This window comes from Arvicanthis niloticus, chromosome 11 (genome assembly GCF_011762505.2).
Source record: "Arvicanthis niloticus isolate mArvNil1 chromosome 11, mArvNil1.pat.X, whole genome shotgun sequence".
In the NCBI taxonomy this organism is placed as follows: Eukaryota; Metazoa; Chordata; class Mammalia; order Rodentia; family Muridae; genus Arvicanthis; species Arvicanthis niloticus.
In genome coordinates this window covers 69,666,394-69,688,153 of record NC_047668.1, presented here as the reverse complement: position 1 = coordinate 69,688,153, position 21,760 = coordinate 69,666,394, and the positions used below count along the sequence as shown (strand labels likewise).

General features: G+C 41.5%; 1 protein-coding gene across 4 annotated transcripts in view; it reads left to right on the top strand.

The window, feature by feature from the left end:
* The window catches only part of Thada (THADA armadillo repeat containing), a 294,393-nt gene that overhangs the window by 117,686 nt on the left and 154,947 nt on the right, over positions 1–21,760 (top strand). For all 4 annotated transcript variants that reach the window (XM_076942388.1, XM_076942389.1, XM_034514071.2 and 1 more), the window contains 2 exons: positions 19,580–19,669; positions 20,356–20,487. In XM_076942388.1, the coding sequence (XP_076798503.1) occupies positions 19,580–19,669; positions 20,356–20,487 (222 nt within the window). The remainder of the gene's footprint in view (positions 1–19,579; positions 19,670–20,355; positions 20,488–21,760) is intronic.

Here is a 21,760-nt window from a genome sequence, read left to right as displayed (position 1 = left end):
GGTTTTGTTCAATTCCTTCACCTGTTTGGTTGTGTTCTCTTGTAATTCTTTAAGGGATTTTTGTGTTTCCTCTATAAGGGCTTCTACCTGTTTACCTGTGTTCTCCTCAAATTCTTTGAGAGTGTTATTTATGTCCTTCTTAAAGTCCTCTATCATCATCATTAGAAGTGATTTTAAATCTGAATCTTGCTTTCCTGGTGATATGGGGAATTCAGGACTTTCTAGTGTGGGAGAACTAAGTTCTAATGATGCCAAGTACCCTGGGTTACTGATGCTTATGTTCTTGTGCTTGCCTTTTGTCGTCTGTATCTCCTCAGTGCCACCTGCCCTGTCCCTGACTGAAGCCTGCCTTTCCTATTATGTTGGTTGTATCAGAACTTTGTGGGGTGGGTGTAACTACTGGGGTAAGCACTGGAGCCCAAAATCTGCTCAGTGCTCAAGTGCAGACAGGATGCTGTCCAAGTTAGAGCTCTGGGAGCACCGTTTCCTCTGGGTTCTTAGAGATTGGGGGCAGAGCTGCTGCCCAAGATCTGTTCAGTGTTCTGGCCCAGACCAAAGGGAACCAGTGTTCTGGGCCGGGAGTGACTTCCTGGGTCCTTGTGGGTCCCAGTTACTCCCTGTTTGGGGCGGGCCTTGCTGTCTGCTTACCTAAGATACTGCCCGAGTTAGAGCACTTGGGATGCCTGCTTTCTCTGGGTTCTTAGAGATTGGGGGCAGAGCTGCCACCCAAGATCTGCTCAGTGCTCTGGCCCAGACTGGAAGGCTCTTGGCACCCTTTCATTTCTTTCTTTCCCCATTTTCCAATGACTGCTAGTCAGTTTTATTTTAATATTTAACTTTTTACTGCTTCTTTGACTGTCACATTATTCATCCCAATCCCACTCATCCTCCTGTCCCCTTGTATGTGCCTTTCACCCTTGCAACCTCCTCTCTGAAACAAACCAAAACCTCATTGTAGAAACTGTAGTGTGTCACAGTGTGTCCCACAGTATACCCTTTTGTTCACACTTAGAGATGTTCATTGCAGTGAGTCTTTGATCTGGTTTGAGGCTTCTGGCTTTGCCACACTCTCATACTGGATCCTTACTGGAAGTCCTCTCAGTTATTCTGTTGTTGCCCTATCACATGGAGATCTTGCAGTTTATACCTTTATGACCTGCCCCTGCATGAATTGATGGGGTAGATGTTGGGGTGGGCCAACTCAAAGACTTCAATCTAGGCCTGGGTGGTATCTTAGTTGGTCAGTCTACCAGCTCTCCTGCACCCACACTATGAGGGCAAACTCTTAAGCATTGCCTTGGTGAGCTTACTCAGTGCCTCAGTCTACAAGGGACACAGAGCCAAGTTTCCCACTCTCATGCCCTCTGGCCAGTTTACCCATTCCCATACATTCAGGGCCAGCTCAATTGTGGTGCCCAGGTAAGGTGCAGTGAGCCCCAGTTCTATTACTGATGTGGGGCTGGCTAGCTTTCCCATGTGCATGACCTCAGGGCCAGCTTCCACCTGCCATAAGTGACAAGGGGTTAGGGGATTGAGGAGGAGGCCATCTCTCTTTCATCCACACCACTGCATGGATGACAGGTGACAGTGCCAGCCCTCCCACACTTAGACTCACAGTCCCCACAATCAGTACCAGCTCTACTGTGCCTCTCAGAAGCAGGTGAGGGTACCCTTTCATTTCAACCTATAGGGAACTTTTCAGCAATTCCTGCAGGACAGGTCTCAGGATAAGAAGTTTACTTTGGTTGGTTTGGTTTTTTTCTAGGATATCTTAATTTTTCTCTCCCTTTTTTGGTAACAGGATCTTGAAATCTAGTCTGGCTTTGAAGTCATGTCTTCTATGTCTCCCATGTATGGTGCAAGTCGAGGGAAATGTCATCACCTCTAGGTCTCCTTTACTTCTTTCTTCTTTTTAAAGAATTGTTTACTTTACATATATGAGTACACTGTAACTGTCTCCAGACACACCAGAAAGGGGCATCTTTTAAGTCACAGTTTTACACAACATGTTTCTTGGTTGATGGTTTTGTTTCAGCTACCATTCTGGTTTCCAGAGTGTCTGATGAAAAGTCCATTGGCTCTGACTCAGGCTTCTGTGAGGTGAAGCCTGCTTCCCTCTCACAGCTTTCTGCCATCTTCATGTTGATGAGAGCATGTTTAGGGTGTAGCTTGCTGCTTCTTCCTCCATGGACTTTGCTGAGCTTTTATGTTGATATCCATCTGTATTCAAACTTAGTGATTTTGCATCATTCTCCCTTACCTCCTAACCTTACCCCTTTCTTCCATTTTCTCTAGACGCTGATGGTGTTTATAGTGGTCTCCTTGGTGCTGCCTCGTGGGTCCTATAGGCTGAGCCAGCATTTCTTAAATCTTTGTTTCTGTTCCTCAGACACAGATCTTCAGTTGTCCTGCGTGCACCATGATTCTTCTCCTTTTCCCGCCAGTGAAACTTCCCCTTTAGTTGTTCTCCTTTTTAGCTCTAGAACTTTTTTCCTTATTCATTTAGGTTTATCTCTCTGCAGTAATCTGTTTAATTAATATATACTTTTTTGACTTTTGCCGTGACTTTCTTTAATTCCTCAAACATCTTTAAGACAGTTGTTTTAACATCTTTGTCTAGCAAGTCCACCCACACTGGTGTTTCACAGAGACAGTTTGTTGTTTTTTGTTTTTCTCCTGTGATACTTTGAGATTCTTTATGTGCCTTCATGCCTATTCTTTCTGTTCAAATCTGTATGTTTTAATCTAATGGAAGTCCAGCAGTCATATCCTCTCTATCCCCTAAAGTTGCTGGTTGGGCCGGTGTTTTGATTGTTGAAAGCTATGTCTGTGCTAGGAATCAGTCTGAGGTAAGCATGAATTATTTTCAAGTCTTTTAAAGCCTTCTCTGGGTATGTGGGCTTACTTTCTTAGTACACACACACACACACACACACTTGCTTCTTTTCATGTCTGGCTGGAGAAGCTGGAGGCAGGTTTCAACACATGATTCTTTGGACAGAGCACTTTAGACCATAAGCAAGCCCAGCAGGTGATCTGCTGAGGTGTAGTAAATCCCTTAGACACCTGAGGAAGAAAGACAGAAAGACAGAAAGACAGAAAGGAAAAAACAATGTGACTGCAGAGGCAGACTGGAGTAATGTAGCCACAAGCCAAGGAATGTTCTACATCACCAGAAAGTACAAGAGATGAAGATAGAATTATCTTATAAAGCCTCCCAAGGACCCTGCTGACACCATCAGTACAGATTTCAGATTTCTAGCCTCAAGAACACAGTAATTCAACATAATAAAGGAGCTTGTATGTTCCTTGTTACCAATTGTCCTCTACAATCTAAGTCAATGCCTTTAATTATAGCACTTTGCCATACAACAAACCACCCCAAAATTTAGTGGCTAAAATAGCAGATTATAATTTCCCACAATGTTAGGGGATGGCTGGATTCACCCACATAGATCTTTTGTACCATGTAATACCATTTGAAATGTCATCTGAATCCTGGGCGCACTAGTGACTGGAGGCTAATGGGACTTCTCTAGTAGGGTGAATACAGAAGTTGCCTTGCTTCTCAAAAGCCTAAAGTCAGACCAGCACAGTGCCACTTCTATGACCTCTGATTAAAGGAAGTCATAAGGCATTCTGGGGACAATAAATTGGGAAGTAAACATACACCCGGGAGAAAAAAGGAGCCTGCTGCTCATCTCTGCAAACAGTCTAGCACAGACTGCTTACAAAATGATTACAGAATCAAACTACCACCAATTGATTACTGAGAATTTTGAGATGATAGGCTTCAACAAGAAACATTTTCTTAAAAAAAAAAAAAAAAAAATTAATGTAGGAGTTAACAGACAACAGTCCAGATAGCCTTACATGAATAGTTGGTTTTCAAAACATCAGAAACCCACAGAATTGACGTTACAAACATTTCTGTATTAATGTTCATTTTGATTAGAGACCTGTCTGCTCCTGACAGCTTCCTGTCTTGGATTCCAAGAAGAAATTGAGCATGTTTGGAGTTATTCCAATTGTGGTGAGTCAGCCACTAGGCAAGAATTGCCTCTTTCCATCTACAGAAAAATCACTGTCCAGAAAAGGACACACTTGCAGAATAGTCAACTGATTATATCTGCCAAGACAGAGTAATCAGCCCTTAATAATTCTGCATCACTAGGTCTGTCAGATGATCCTGGGCCAGAAGGCTGAAGATCAGATGCTCCAACATTTTGTAGTATAGGGACTGACTGTCCAGGTGTTCAGTTGTCTCTATAAGTTGGCTATGTTTTAGAGGCTATGCTTTGTGCTTCCCATAATTTCAGTTAACTCAGTCATTCTGGATTTCTGATGGGGTTGAAAACTTATAGTCTCATAGCCACTCCTTGCTATTATTTACTTTGAGAGAAAAGATTTGAGAGGATGGTTTTCAGCTGACATTCATTCTAAAACCAAGGGGGGAGGGGGGGAAGCCAGGTTCAGAACTAAGTCTTTTATTTAGGAGAGATGACAGAGGTTCTGCGTAGTCAACAAAATGATGGACTGGGTATTAGGTCTATCTTGCACCTTACTGACATAAATTGGTATAGTTATGCTCTAACTGTATTTTGAGAGAAAAGTTTTATTTTAACAGGAAGGGTGATATGTAGGAGGAGCTAAGGTGGGAGGAGTACAGAGAGGAGGAGTAAGGAGAGGAGGAGGAGGAGAAGGAGAGGAGGAGCTAGGTGATAAGAGAGAATTATTATTATTATTGTTGTTTAGACAAAATACATATAAGTCATGATGGTCTCACACTTGGTGATCCATCTGCCTCCACCTCCTGAATGCTGACACTGTAGGCATGCACCAGCCATCACACCTGGTTTTATCTCTGTCTAATTGCCGTATAATTACTCATGCACTAACCTTGAACCACTCTAGGGAATGTGTTAGTGTCAACCCAGTTATGGCTGGGGAGAAGATTTCAAGAACAGAGTCAGAGATGGTCTGGTAGGATTCCAAATCCAGATCTCTTTTTAATGAGTTGTTTGTATCTTATTGATTTGCATTTGATCATATCCTTTGAAATTCATGTGTATGCTTTGTCTTCTTTGCAGGCTTGTTTCCATTTGGAGACATTGTTTTTCTTAAGATGTGCTTGCTGTTTTATCAGCAATCATTGTGGCAGAGAGACAGACCCTTAGCTGAATTTTTCTCCTCTGGGCTGGTTTTATTGGCCAGAATGTAGGGAGCAGCCCTGTTTTAATAGTTTATTGGTCTCCCATTTGAAACACCAACTGCAAACCTCCATGTTTTTGCCTTCAGTGTTTATTTCCACTAACAACAGAGTTTATGGTGTTCCATGGCCTGGGAATAAGTCCTCCTTTTCAAAGCTGGGCAGAACTTCCATCTTTGCTGCTGTCTACTCTGCAGCTCCTCAGGCCTGCATGTTCCTGCTTTCCCTGGCTCTGAATTCTTCTTAGTCCTTTGTGCGTTTTACTGTACTGATCCCTTTTCTGAGATGATTGAGAATGATGTGAGCTGTGTGTGTGCAGACTCTTGAACGATAACTTCATTTTCTGTATACATGTTTAACTAAAGGCCCTTTTCTATTGCATTATTGTTTGCAGAGGGATGTCTTTGTCACACTTCTGCATTTTGACTTTCTCTATATGTAGCAGATCTTAACTGTAGACTTTCTAAGAGAGATTGAAGCTTGAGTCAAGTGAAATACTTGTGGGGGACATGTATGTGTGGAGGACAACTTTTGGGAGTCAGTTCTTACCCACCCCATTCTTTTGAGGCTGGGTTTATCTTATTCCTGCTGTGTATACTTCAGGTTTGCTGATCCACTAGCTTCCAGGCATTTTTCCTGTCTCTGCCTTCCATCAGATAGTATACATGCTGGGGTTACACAAACAAGTACTTCTGCATCCAGCTTTTTTTGTCAGTTCTGGGGATCAAACTTGTGTTCACTAGGCATGCACAGCAAGTGTTTTTATGCACTGAGCCATCTTAGTGTGTGTAGTGCACAGGTATCCAAGGAGGTCAGAGGTATCTGGGATCTCCTGAAGGTAGAGTTATTATAGGTGTTTGTGAGCTGCCAAATATGGGTACTCTGAACCAAATTCAGTACAATATATGTTCCTACTGATTTTATAATTTTTATATTTTTTTCTATGTATATATGTCTGTCTAAGTATATGCTATGTGTATGTGGGTGCCCTCTCAGGCCAGCTGTAGTTTCAGGAATTTGGAAACTGAGCTCAGGTCCTCTGGAAGAGTAGCAATAGCTCCTAATCTCAGGCTCAGTCTTTTAAAGCTACTAAATACTAGGCTGGATTCAGAGTATACCAAGTGGCCTCTAAACTCAGGTGCTTTCACCCGAGTTTAATTCAAGGGCTAGATCCACAGTACATCATGATTAGATGTGGAATGTGCAGACAGACCAAGTGGCATGCAGGACGTGGCTGGAGTCAGAACCACCATCCATCCATACCAGTCAGCAAGAGGCTAAGCCCCTTCATGTTGTTTCCTGGTTAGGAACTCCTGAACTCTGGGAAACCCAGACAGAGCACACAGCTCAGAAGCTGCTTTTGTAAGGTGGTTTCAGATGGACGTGGAACTAGGTGTCTTTTGTTTTGTTTGAGACGGGCTTCACTGTGTAGCCTAGGCTGGCTCATGATCTTCCTGCCTCCATCTCTCAAATGCTGGAATTATAGAAATGTGCCACCAGACCTGAATGAAAATATCCTTGACATATTTGTAAGTGTAAAACAGCAGATCATAGAATAATAGATAAGAGTTTTAGGTGGCAGATGTCAACACTTAAGACTGGTGGCTTAACTTGGGCAGGGGTTGTGTTTTAGATTATTATGCAGTATTTTATTATATGAAATCTCTTCCATAAAGAAAGTAAGGCTAGGTATGGTGGTGTACAGACTAATCCTAACACTCAGGAGGCAGAGACAAGTGGATCTCCATGAAATTTGATGCCAACCTGGTGTACATAACGAGTTCCTTGCTAGTCAGAGTTATATAATGAACCCTGTTTAAACCAACAAAAGCAGTAAAGATAGGGGCTGTGGAGTTGGCTCACAGTAGTTAAAAGTAGTTTCCAACACCAACATGGAGGCTCACAACTACTCATAACTCTCATAATCTCTACTTCCTAGAGATCCAATACTGTCTTCTGTTCTCTTTGAGATGTTATATGTATATGTTCTATATAAACTCATGCATGCAAATACAGATATACATAAATAAAATATATTTTAAAATATTAATTTTTTTAAGAAGAAATAGGCCTGGCATAATTTTAATTACACTTTTAAAATAAAACCAATCAGTGCTAAGCAGACATTCTGTTACTTTAATGAACCTCTGTTGCCTACCTGCTTTGTTTTAAACATTGACTGGGCTCTGTGAGATAGGCACTGAAGCCATGATGTAGAGAAGTGCCACTTGACTCCCTTTATCACAGGGGTGCTAGAGAGGCAGAGTTCTGCAGGTAACATCTGTGTTATCCTCAGGGCCTACAGGCAGGGGCAAAGTGGATACCTTACACTTGTGCAGTCTTTGCCTGAGTTGTGAATTAAATTGATATACAATAGATAAACAGTTAAATAAACATTTTAGGATTAGAAGAAGGCTTAGTGTGACCATAATGCTGGTCACAGTAAACTCTTGTGTGAAATACCAATACTTTTATGGTGAGATAGGATGTAGAGACAGAATTGCCTGGAAGCTTATAGGTCACCTAGCCTGACATGATACTTACAAAAAGGAAAAGACCCTGTCTCAGACAAACTGGAGTGCAAGGATAGACACCTGAGTTGTTTGTGATACATATCCATACATAGACACCATATAGCAAATATATAGACAAAGATTAACAAAAAAAAAAAAAAAAACCTTAAAACTAAAAACATGCCTATTATATGCACACACACAAGTCTCACCACATTATTGGACTTGAAGAAGAGCCAAAGGATTGAAGCTTCTTTACAACTACAAAAAGGAACAGAGACAGAGTCTTTGGGTTAAGGGAGGCTGAGGGGAGGAATTTCTGTGATGAAGGTGGCCGTGTTTCTAAATCAGCTTGTCTCTGAGCAGTTCTTTCTTACATACATGTTGTCACTAATGCAGATTTCATGTAGAGATAGAAGTGTTGTAGTATGAGGTTTTGATGTTACCCATGTGACTAGTTTCTCAGAATAGCCAGGCCAGCAGATGCCTATGAAGTATATTTCGGGTGCCATTTTTGGTATCCTATAGTCATATTTGAGGAAGTTTTTGCAGAAGCCCCAACAGACATCTCTTTAGTTGGCTAACGTGTCCTTATATGTTAAGAGCAAGATTTTAACATATGTCTCACACAGTCTGACAGCTCTGAGTAATGCTGACTTGCTTTCACCTTTCCCCTCGCTTGTCTGGTTTCACCAAGTCTCCCTGTGTTACCCTACTCACAACTTAGGGTTGTCTTTTCTCTTTCTAAGAAGGTGGGCTGATGATGGCTCAGCTCGCTTTCTCTCTCTCCCTCTCTCTCCCTCTCTCTCCCTCTCTCTCCCTCTCCCTCTCTCTCCCTCTCTCTCCCTCTCCCCCTCTCCCCCTCTCCCTCTCCCCCTCTCCCCCTCTCCCCCTCTCCCCTGTCCCCCTCTCCCCCTCTCCCCCTCTCCCCCTCTCCCCCTCTCCCCCTCTCCCCCTCTCCCCCTCTCCCCCTCTCCCCCTCTCCCCCTCTCCCCCTCTCCCCCCTCTCCCCCTCTCCCTTCTTCCCTTCTTCCCTCCTTCCCTTTCTTCCTTTTCTTTCTTCCTTTTCTTTCTTCCTTCCTTTTGTTGTTTAAAAGGTTGATGGCTAGTTTTGAATACATAAACAGGCTTATCTTAACTGCCCTGTCTCTAAAGAATTTATGTCAAGTGCTTCTTCTGTCTGTGTCAGTAACATCAGCCTGTTTCCTTGTTGGGGTGAACTAGAACCAAACTCTTTGTAAACTAGTGAAAAAAAAGCTTTATCTGTTTGTGTTTAATGTCATGTCCTCACAGAGTGTCTCAGTTTGTTAACAACAGTTCCATTTCTGGATTGCCAGTGAGGACTTACTTGGTGGAGTTAATTTGTTGCTGTCTTGGCTTGTGACTCCTTTTTCCTTGTCTGTCTCTTCCTTTGCTTCTCTCACTGAGCAAACTCTTAGGGGTTCTTACTTGTTTTGAGATGTTCAAACTCCTTTTTGTTTACTTGGGTTGGGGGGTGGTACTAGGAATGGAACTTAGGACTTCACATGTTAGGCAAGTAGTGCTTTAGAACCAAATTGCAGTCCCAGCCCTGTAACTGTTTATTGGGCACTAGCTGCAAGCTGGGAAGCGTATGTAGTGTCTGAGATACACTGGGAGAAAGAAGGTAGCTTTAGTCTGCCTGGGATGGTAGTATGTTCTGGTGGAAGGAAGAGTGATTGGGAAGGGTGTTCAAATGACATGCTGTAAGTGCTGTGATGGGAGCAGCATGTTGGAGTACAGAACCAAGGAAATGGAGCTCACCCCATTCTTCGGTGTGGATATGGTTTTGTTTTTTAAGCCTGTGTATTTGAATTTGTATCTTGGTACACCATGTGTGCAAGTCAGATGACAATATGCAAAGGAGCTTGGGCTTCTCTTACTATGTAGGTCTTTGTGACTGAACTCAATCAGGAAGCTTGGCAGTAAACACCTTTTCCTCTTGAACCATCTCACCAGTCCCACAAGAGTTCATGAATGGAGCTGTTGCAAAGAAGATGTTTTAAGAGTTAAAGCTTCATTGAGAGGTCATTGGGAGTACAACCCTTTGAAGGGAGCAAAGAAGTGGGGCCCTGAGTCAGTTCTCATAAGAGCAAATTGTAAGAATAGCTCTGTGTCTTGTTATGGTTCTATTGCTGTCATAAGACATCATGACCAAAACAACTTAGGGAGCAAAGGATTTATTTCAGTTTATAGTCCTACAACTTAGTTCATCACTGAGGGAAGTCAGGGCAGGACCTCAAACAGGCTTCCTTTTCATGGCTTGCTTAGCCTGACTTCTTACAGTATCCAAGACCACCAGTCAGTCCTACATCAATCATCAGTCAAGAAAATATACCACAGGCTACTCTGAGGTGTGCATTTGCTCAGTTGAGGTTCCTCCTTCCAAAATGACTCTTGCTTCTGTCAGGTTGACATAAAACTATTTGACACACCCTGATTTATGATTTGTTCTGACTTCCTGTCTGATGACAAGTTTTTCTTTTTATACACTCAACAGATGTGATAACATCTGCCTTGAGGTACTACCAGAGCCCAAGCTGATGCTGGTGCCATATCTGTGAACCTACTGCATTGTGAACAAAATAAACTTGTTTCCTTTGTATAGCTACCCAGCCTCAGGTATTTTGTTCCATCAATGTAAAACTGGACTTGAGATAACAGAAAAGATGTCTAGTAGAAGCTTGCCTCAGTCGAAATCAGAAGGTTCATCTGGAATTAGCCTGGTAAAAGTGGCGGTAACATGGGAGATGTATTCCCAGCGAGGGTATGATATTTGGCACCATGTGTAGGCTAGAAAGAGCACAGAATGTTGGTGGCACTAAAAGATGTTCTGTATGGTAGTTCTAAAGATAGAAAAGAAAGACATGTCAAAAAAAAAAAAAAGTAAGTCAGCCATCAGGCTAATGGATTTAGATTTTTCTCCAAAAAATCAGTAGGGAGCAATTAATCTTATAAAGTTATTTGCCACTTTGATGAGAAAAATATAGTGACATGTAACTTTAATTTTTTCAAAACCTATTTTAAATGATGGTTCTTAAATGCTTTAACCTCCCGTTTAGCCCACACCCACCAGAAGTAGTAGGAATGAAAGGATGTAGGGCAAGTGGACCTCTTTAGAAAGGTCTTTTGGAGCAGCTCCCATCTGTGCTGTCTGGAATCAGCAGTTCAGTTCACAGATTACTTCATGGATACACCAGTAGTCCAGTTCAGGGTAGCAAACACAAATCAGCAGCAATGGCACTACCTAGCAGAGACAGCGCGGCCTCAGCCTTAGCATGAATTAGCAGGAGGGACCAGGAGGCCAGGAGAAGTTCTCAGCAGTGCCTCTCTCATCAAAGAAAAGATGTGAGACCAACAAGTGTTGCACGGCTAGCTCTACCAGCAAGCATAGCTCTGCCTCCATCACTGTCGTCAAGTCCTGTTTATACTGTCTCCAAACCTCTCTTGTCCTCCATGGGTCTTGTTTCAGCAAGTGCATCTGTCTCAGCTGACATCACTCTGCCAATCAGCCCGAATCCACAGAAGTGGCAAGAAACTGAAGCACACCACCACAAGTTTTTTTGCTGCGTTTCTATTGAGTCCTGACAAATGTAGCTCAACTATGTAGTGTAAGGTGGACCAATACATATGTGGTGTTAGTAAAGAATCCTTCATCACTTGTCCTTTCCTGTGCTTGCTTTAGCAGAACATCCTTTCACCAGGGACTGCTTCAGTGAAATGGGAAATGTTTCTTCACAAGTCTGCCTTAGCCTTTCACTTGTGTCCACTTCAGCTAAACCTTCCTTCATGTGTTTGCCCCAGCAAAACACCACCCAGCCAACTTTCCAAACCACCCTTAGGTTCCCACTTCAATGACATGGTAGTTGTCATTGTGTAGCAAATGAGAGATAAGCCTCTTACATGCTAGAAGAAAGATTCAGATGTGGTCTAAAATGCTGTGTGGTCTTAGTCTTTTAAGATAAGCTTCTAGCTGGTAGGTGGTGGCAACATCTTTAATTCTATCACTTGAGAGGCAGAGGCAGGAAGTCTCTGAGTATGAGGCCAGCTTATATAGAGTGAATTCCAGGACAGCCATGGCTACACAGAGAAACCCAGTCTCAACCCCTCTCCCCCAAATTAGCTTCTAATGCATGCATCTCAAAACGTTTGACCTGCCTTCACATAGTAAGGCGTGAGTCTAAGTGGTGGTTCGTCAGTCAGTATGTCTGTGAAAACTCAGTTGTGGCAAGTTCTAGACTAGATTTAGCATATTATCTGACACCTGGGGTCCAGTGTGCCTTGAATCAGCAGTGAGTGGAAGGCTGATTGGGCCTCTTAGATTATCACTTTATCCCTCTCATCCCATTTCTTGAGGCTGTCTGACAATGCATATGAATTATTAGTATTATATACCCTTTGGATACACTCTATAGATATTTAGCCCAGTCTTTAGGAATTTCTGGTACATGGAAAGTTTTAGGAATACTTCTAGGTCTTTTGAGTTGACAGCCATTGGAACCCTGGTTCTTCAGTCGAGCTGCATTACAAACTACATTTTCTTAAAGTGAGATGCTAAGAATATTAGACTAAAGCGCCTGTTTTCTCAGAGTCAAATATCTTTTTAGAAAATAAATTTTGCTTTTCTAACACCCAGTAGAATGACAGTGATAACAGTACAGTGAGCTCCTTGTATTGGAGAGACACAGCATCTGTTTTGAAGATAATCAGATTTCTGCTCTTATCATTATTCCCTAGACAGTGCAGTAGAAGAAGATGCACAAAGCATTTATATAGTGTGAGTATGACAAGTACTATAGAAATGACTTTAAGGATACTATGCCACTCTGTTTAAGGGACTTGAGCTTCTATAAATTCTCCTATTCAGGGGTCCTGGAGCCAGCCCCTTCTTCTATACTGAGAGACAACTGTGTATTTTAAAAAAGATATAATAAACTATTCAGCTCCAAGAAAAAAAAATTAGTTAAAGTGTTTACAAAATGTTTAGCTTTAAGGTAGTATACTTTATACCTCTACAAAAGACTGGTTAGTAAATATTTTCCAAGATAACTGAATGAGGTAATTTGCTGTTTGGGACAGTTAGCTTCAATTCAATTAAAATAATGCCTTTTATCATTGAGAGGTAGTTCAGCAGCCCTTTTTTATCTGGCAACCTTATGGGCAACAGAGCCCAGTTTTCTACTAGGACAGTTTCTAGATCATAGTCATATCATGGCTTGTATAAGTGAGACTGCTTATCTTTGTCACTCACCTGGGAGACATCAGAGCACTAAGGAACGACTGACTGGCTGCTCTGGCACCTGCAACTAGTTCCTCTGCTGGACAGGGTCACTTTTTGTTGGTCAGTGGAGAAATGTGTATGGGCAAATGGACTGATGTTCCCACCTGTAATTTTTTTCATAGAGTTGTCCATTTAGGTTGACTTGCTAAATTATTAACTAGTTCCCTGCAGTTCATCACATACTCTGCTTACTAATATTGTAATCCTTGGATGGATTCATTAATTTTCTCCTATTTGTAACATATTCTTATTTTGAATTTAAAACATTTTATTATTAGAATTGTCAGTGCATTTTAACAGCGACGAGAATTGCCCCTTGTTACACCATTGCTGAGCCGTGGGTGTGGTCAGCATTTTTCCTATCTTCATTCTTCATTTCTTACTTTCCTAGAGTTTGTACATACCATGTCATTTTTCCTATAAATCCATTTGGTGTATGTGGCTAAAGGAATTTAAGAAGAAATACCACTGATAATTACCACATCTAACAAAGTTAATTCCTCACTATGCAGACTTCCTTTAATTTTCTACAGGTCTTTCTGTAGTTGATTTACTAAAACCAAGAACTAGGCAACTACACATTGTAGTTAGTCTGTTTTAGCTCATTTCTTTGAATATTTCAGTCTTGAAAGACTTTTGTTTCGTAACACTTTATATTCTTCTGCTGCTATTGTTTTGTTTGTAGAATCTGGTTGTTCTCCTATGCAGTGTCAAATTCTGAGTGCTCTTACAGTATTATTTAGCTGGTTATATTGGGCCTCCATATTTCTACTAAAATGGCAGTAGAAGTACAAACTTGATTAACTTTTCTTTAAGTAGAAATATTTAGGTTCTGATTGTGATATAGGTGATCTCTCTCTCTCTCTCTCTCTCTCTCTCTCTCTCTCTCTCTCTCTCTCTCTCTCTCTGTGTGTGTGTGTGTGTGTGTGTGTGTGTGTGTGTGTGTGTGTGTGTCTTCTCTTCTTCATCATTATTGTATTTTAAGACAAGATCTTAACTATGTAGCCATGGCTGGTCTGGAACTCTCTATGTATTATAGACCAAGCTGGCCTCAAACTCTTAGCAATCCTCCTGTCTCAGTTTTCCATGTTCTAGGATTACAAGTGTATAGCAGCATCATAGCTGATAGTTTTAAATTGTCTAGTATTAATTTTCTGTACAAGCAAATGACAGTAACTAGGAATTAGCAATTTTGCGCCCAGATTGAGCTCCAGTGAGCACAGCTAATCTAAAGAGGAATAGATACTTGTATCTGCTGTGGGTTGCTTCACAGGAAAGGAATTGGGCGCAGGAGCCAGAGCTTTTGTGATGAGCATGAAACTTTTCTGTCCTTTGTCCAGAGGTGAGGCACCATGCCTCCCAGGGCTCTTCATTATCCTTGAGTTGATGCTTCATAGAAAAGGACAGTTGCTGCTTCACTGTGTGTGCTATTTAGTCATGTGAACTTCTAGACTACTGTGTCCCAGCGGCACCATCACTTACTGCTTTCTTTTAGTGGCGAGGGTCTTTTTGAGACAGGATTTGATAAATTCCAAGCTGACCTTCAACTCAAGCCATAATCAGCCATAGCCTTGGAATCTGGATCCTTCTATCTCTGCTTCCCGAGTACTGGGATTACAGGCTTGTACCAATACATGCAGTTTCATGTGGGGCTGGGTTTCAAACCCAGGACTTCATGCGTACTAGGTAAGGACTCTACATCTGAGTTACAGCCCCAGCCTTTATTTCTAATGTTGCCTTGACTTTTGGAGAATTTTCTCATGAGATTGCTATGTTCTCAGTTCCTTTCATTAATCTGACCGGCAAATGGGGACTAAATTCACACATTTTGTGTAATACATCATTTAATTAACTTAAATTCTTGTCAGTGAAATGGATACAACCTTCAGTATTAATATTAGCTTCAGACCCTAGCACCTGAGATCTAATTAGCACCACAAATCTTATAAACCAAAAGGCTCTCTCTGGTTTTCTATATTACCTTTCCATCTAACCTTGGACATTAATTCAGATACCTCAAAGAGCGTATGTTATTATACAGCCTTTATTTTAACCTGTAGATTGAAGCTACGGACAGTTTCCTGTGCATAATAGTTCTGCTTTGGGTCTTGGAGCAAACCTAAGTGACCTTTATGTTAGTGATTACTCTTGTTAAAACTGGCCAAAATGCTTTCTACCCTGTGATCTTTCTCATATTAGAAGTAATTGACTGCACAGTTTACAGAAGTTGGGCCACTTCTTCACAGGAAGTTTCTGTGACTAACCAAATGCAGCTTTATCTTACACAGATCTTCTCGGCTGCTCTTCAGAAGAGTACACGATCTACTGCTAGGATTCAGGGCATCAGTTTTGAGGAAGGAAGAAAGTTAAAGGCAGAAGAAAGTATAACTCCAAGGGTATGATTGGTGCTTCCTTAAGTAAAACCTTTATCTGTAATTTTAGGAGACTATTTTATATTGGTTGAGAAGTATGTGTTTATATTGCATCTAGCATAGCCTAAAACCCAGTTGGTAAACTTTAAATGCCATAGTTCCTGTCCTGTCACTGATTTCAGGCTTTCATTTTAGAGAGTATGGGTAGTTGGTCTAGCCTGTCCTCTTTTGCCCATATCACCAGCCCCATGAAGTAACTGTTTAGGGCTATAGAGAAAAGGAAGACACACAGAAATGTCACGATTTATTGTGCACAGAAAGGTAAAGTGCTGGATTGAGGGCCATTGCATTCAGTTTCCTTACAGACTTTTTAAAAAATGTTTTATTTTCTTTACTTACTTTTATTTTATGTGCATTAGGTGTTTTGTCTACATGTAAATCTGTGTGAGTGTCAGGTACCCTGGAGCTGGGGTTACAGACAGTTGTAAGCCACCATGTGAGTGCTGACAACTGAACCTGTGGCCTGTGGAAGAGCAACCAGTGTTTCTAACTACTGAACCATCTCTCCATCTCCTCCGACACCTTCAGTGTCTTAACAAAGCTATCAGATTGTGCTTAAAGAAGTTTCTCCATAAGGAGGACAGACATGGCCCTTGTTAGGTTTGTAGGGTGACAGGGTGTAGAGGTCACAGCAAAGCAACTTCCTTGGTGAGGAAGGCAGTGCAGACAGTGCAGGCCTTTGTTCTATCTCCTGGCCTACCTAGCAGGTGTGATAAAGTTGTTCTGCTGCTGCCACCACGGCATCTGTCTCATTTCAGTAGCTGTGACTTCACTTCCCCTCATTTCCTGTCTGAATGAGTCTGTTTGTCTTGAAGGGCTAAGTAGAAAAGGAACACTTCATTCTTATAAACCCTTGCACCTTTTCCACTATAGCTGCTTTATTTAGGCGCAGTATCATCCGACTAGTGGCCATCATCTAATTGCTAGAGAGTTCAGGTCATTGAACAGAATTAGTGTGGATCTTGTAGTTGTCCTGTGGCCTACATACATGGAAGCTGTAGTACCTAAGCTGGCTGAAGCATCATTCTAGCAATAGTCAGGAAAAAATTGTCAACTTTTCAACTTAGGTTGGTGTCATGGCTAGTTTATGTCAACTTGACACAAACTGGAGTCTTCTGAAGTGGGGGGTGGAGGGACACCTCAATTAAGAAAATGCCTCCAGAAGATCCAGCTGTAGAGAGGGTATTTTATTAATTAGTGATGAATGTGGGAGGACCCAGTCCATTGTGGGTGGTATCATCCATGAGCTGGTGGTCCTGAGTTCTATAAGAAAGCAGGCTGAGCAAGCCATGGGGAACAAGCCAGTAAACAGCACCCCTCCATGGCCTCTGCATCAGCTCCTGCCTCCAGATTCCTTCTCTCTGTGAGTTCCTGTCCTGACTTCTTTCAGTGATGAACCATTATGTGGAAGTGTACACCAAATAAACGTTTTCCTCCCCAACTTGCTTTGGTCATGGTGTTTTTTCATAGCAGTAGTAAGCCAAACTAAGACAAAAACTTCATGTTTTTATTATTTTGTATTTTTCTTTATGGCTATTTTTAGGCCTTAGATACAGTACAATTTAATTTTGTATATATTAAGAGGGTGAGATTCTAGTTTAATCTTAGTATCAGTTATCATATCATTATTGGCTTGTTTGTTTGCTTACTTATTTGGTTTTCTGGAGTTCATTTTTGTTTGTAAAAGGGTCATGTGTAGCCCAAGGTGGCCTTGAATTTGCTGTGTAGCTGAGTAGTTCTGATATCTCTGAAAACCTAACTGGATAAGTTCCCAACCTTGCACTTTACTCCTAGCCTGTGAAATGTCATAAAAAGTTTAGAATCTCTGACTCCTATACACACAGGGGGCAGGGGAGGTGGTGGGGGAATAGAGGGGAAATGGAATAGAGACAGACAGAGACACAGAGTTTTTCTTAGAATTATATTGCATTTGTACACATTAGGAATTTAATCTTTGTAGCATTAAATGTTTTAATGCTTGTGCAAAGTGCATCTCTTATCTTTTTCTTTAAGGACCATCTTCTTATTGAAAATGTGATAGGGCAGGTTAAGATGCCTCAGCTGGTAAAGGCTCTTTATGCCAACCTCGAGACTTGAGTTCAATCCCTGGGATCCACATCATAGAAGGAAGGAAGGGAGGGAGGGAGGGAGGAAGGGAAGGAAGAAAGGAAGGAAGGAAGGAAGGAAGGAAGGAAGGAAGGAAGGAAGGAAGGACAAACAAACAAACTGAATGCAAAATTTTATCTGAGATGAACTTGGATTGTAGACTTCAGTGTGTAAAGCTTTCTAAAAAACAAAAACAAAACAAAACAAAAACTCTAAAGGAGGCAGAGATTTCTTAGGTTGTAGAATACATGAATCACAGAAAGGAAAACATAAATGGTTGGACTTAATCAAATATTTAGCATTTTTCTCATCTAAAGACTATGAAAATAAGCTGACTCAGTAGGAAAGCATATGTGCTGTGTTGTGGGGTATGTGAGTGTAAGGAAAAACACAGACTATTTGAAAAATGGGTAAAAATATTTGACTAGAAGGCCACACAAGGGCCAAAACACAGGAAGATTATTCAATATCGTTAGTCATCAAGGATAATTGAACAAAATCACAGATATCACAAGTTTGGCTGAAATGAAAAAAAAAAGATAAAGCCATCAACAAGCACTGCAAACAGTAGAGGTATTCCAACACTTGGACTTTATGTTGTTGGAGGATAAAGTCGTGGAGGTGTTTGGGAATCTATGGGTTTCCTAAATAGTATGCAGATTTCACGTTGTTTATTCTCAGATATCAGATAAGAGAAGTGATAAATATGATCAAGACAAATCTTGTTTGAGGATATCAGGGTAGCATTTGTACTCACAATCCCCTCCCTCAAATAAAAAGTACCCATGTCTGCCGACAGAAGCAGTTAGAAATTTACGGAGTCACACTATGAGATCTACTTACCAGAAAAAAAAGTCAAACTGCTGCTGTAGCCAATGTTGTGGACAAGTCTCAGCAACTTTATGTCAAATGAGAAAAGTCAGACAAAAAAAAAAAAGTATAAAATGTACCGTTACATTTTTGTGAAAGTTTAAAATAGACAAAACTAAACTGTGGCAATCGAATTCAAATCAGTGGGTTGCTTGGGGAGGCAGGAGCGTCATGGGAACTGATGAGTCTGGATGGTGGGCAGTCTGTGTGTGTGTGAGCTGACTGTGTGATCTGACTGGCTGGCAGTTTGCTGCCTGCAGAAACGCTGCTACTTACCAAGCTGGGACTGACTCTTTATTAGCAGGAGCACAGGCAGTTAGGAGTGTTTCTTTACTAGCTAAGACTTCTCTTGATTTATTGTGATAAGCAGCCTTTTCTCCTAACTGTTTTACTACGTTTGAGGATTTTGGCCACTTTGCAGTTTGAGGAACTATTTTTAGCATCTTCTCTGAGCTCAAGAATAGTTTCTATAAATATGGAAAAGGTAATCCTTATAGTATCAGCTGGAATGGTCTGTACAGAAGCTCACTCGCCATGGCCATCCTTCTGGGTCGCCATTGCCATCCTTCTGGGTCGCCATTGCCATCCTTCTGGGTCGCCATTCTCCAAGACAGTGGTCCTCTCATTTATCATTATGTCTTACATTGCATTTGCAATATCTGGAAAGACTGCCATTGTCACCGTTATAGAGAAAGATGCTGTGCTTCTGGCATCTAGTGGGTAGAGACCTCAGAGACTTCTAATCATCCTGTAGCACAAATTTTCACCCTGAATTTTTACCCTGGTCCAAAATTACATGGTACCCAGGTTGGGAAATTTTGTTCTAAGTCTCTCCTCCATCACTGAAGTTGAGGCAGTCTGTCAGTTGTTGTCTGTAGTCACAGCTCAAATCAGTTGTGTAAACTGGGTTGGTTCACAGTATGTATCTCTTTCCTGCCTAAAGTTAATATCAAATATTTGTAAGCATATGCCAGCTTAATTATAGAGATAAGTCCACGCATCCAAAGCACTTGGAACTGGGCATCATTTGTGTTGACCATGAGTATAAGATATTGTAGGCTTCCTTTTCAACTATTTCATTAAGTAGTTATTTTCCTTTAAAGGGGGATTATAAAAAGTAATGCCTTCTCTTTTATTTCTCCCTCTACAGAATGACAGGAAGAGAGTTTTTCTCTCGTTTCCCAGAACTGTATCCCTTTCTTCTCAAACAGTTGGAAACCGTAGCCAGTACAGTGGACAGGTAAGTCAGGAACACACTGGAAGAAATGCAGTCACACTTTGAGATATTTCACCAATCATGATTTTAGGTCAGATAGGGTGGCTCATGCCTGTAATCCCAGCCTTCAGAAGATAGAGATGGGATAGCTACCAGGTATGGGGTAAATAACCAGATCCATCTCAAGAAAACAAACATTGGGAGAGGAGGGGCTGTGGACAGATGGCTCAGCAGCTAAGAGCACTGGCAACTCTTCCAAAGAACCTAGGTTCACTTCCCAGCACTCACACAGCAGCTGTCTTTAAGTTCAGTTCCAGGGGATCTAGTGCCTTCTTCTGTCCTATGTAAGCACCAGGTGCAATGAGGTATACAGACATATATACAGGCAAAACACCTGTAAAATAGAGAATGTAAAACTAACACTGGAGTAGGTGAAGTGACTCAGTGGGGTAAGACACCCACTACTAACCCTGACAGCCTGAGCTTGACTTCTAAGACCTCATTGTGGAAGTAGAGAATCAGCTCTCAAAAATTGAAAATTGTCTTCTGACTTACACACACACACACACACACACACAGAGAGAGAGAGAGAGAGAGAGAGAGAGAGAGAGAGAGAGAGAGAGAAACAGGAAAAAGTGACAAACTGTGTTTGAAAGCAGTACTTGCCTTCTTCAATCTGAAATCTTTTATATGTAATAATTTCCTTTCAGTGAACTGGGAAAGCCTGATCGACACCCTAGCATGTTCCTCTTACTCCTGGTGTTGGAAAGACTCTACCCATCTCCGATGGATGGCACGTCGTCTGCACTCAGCTTGGCCCCTTTTGTTCCTTTCATTATCAGGTAGTGTCATGTTGTAGGAACTTGAGAGAAATGCTCTATCTTGTTCTTATTTGGGGAATTTATAATCAGTATATTGTCTTAGGGAGCCATTATGTGAAAACCAGACAATGAAGCTTTCTGCTATTGCTCCTGACTGGTCTCCAGTGCTTCAGAGGAAGATGCTTAGCCTGTGGGTGTGGGAGCCTGTGGCTGTGTTGGTATTGTTTTCCTTGGAGACTGGCCAGTGGGTTGATAGGAAGTACTTCTTTTGAAAACACTGCCTATGGTTTGTATTGAACAGTATTGGGCCAGCCAACACAGGTATGCTGGGAAGCCTTGATCCTAATATGCATTTTCTGCCCTGTGGTTTAAAAGAATATCAAGGCACCTGGCTCTTTACTCTGGAGAAGTCAGAGCAACCAGAACCTGGTATCCTGTGGCAATGCCACTTAGCCCATTGTCCCAATTAACCTTCTCTTTCAAACTTGGAGTGCCTAAAAGCGATCCAAAAGCACAGAATGCATGTGGTTGCACAGTAACCTCAGGAACAGATCACCAAAGGCTCTGTTACCTCTTTCAAGGTGGCTGTCACCTTCTGATCACTTTTTAGTTTTTAACTATGTACCTTAACATGTGTTCCTCAAAAAGTCTTTGTGTTTTCTTATGAATCATTTTAGAAGCTGTGATATTATTTACAGAATATCATTGAAGATTGAAATGGACTTGGAGAAGCAGTATAAGTACACAGAACTTGACTGTGTTTGTTATTTGTGCGGCTTCCTGGGTTCTGCTTCCTGGGTTCATGTAGCTGACTTATGCATCTCCATGTGGGAAACCATGAACACAAGATTCTGACATGTGATGCTGTGGCCATTTGTTTGCCACCAAGCCCAGGCTATGGCCGTGCTATCTCTGATCACAGGGATGATTCACTGGGACTGGTTTTTGTTTCCTGATACAAAGTTACCATCTACCTCCTCCAGTATTTGGTGATTCATTTTAGAAATTTGGGTGGTAAATTTTACTTTCAAGAGCCTTAGAAGTGTTCTCTTTCATGAACATTTGTGTGTATGGGGTGGGGAAGTGGCTAAGCAGTGTTTTAGAAAGTTGATGAAAAGGGGAAAGATACAAACAGAATCAGCTTGATTAGAAACCAAGATATGCTGTGGACCATTGTCATCTATGTTGAGAACATTCACTCCACAGAGGCTTTTACTAAACTATTATCTGTTGCTCCTAGAGACAGGAAGTTGCTACTTTGAAAATACTCTTCCAAATGGACCTACGTATATAT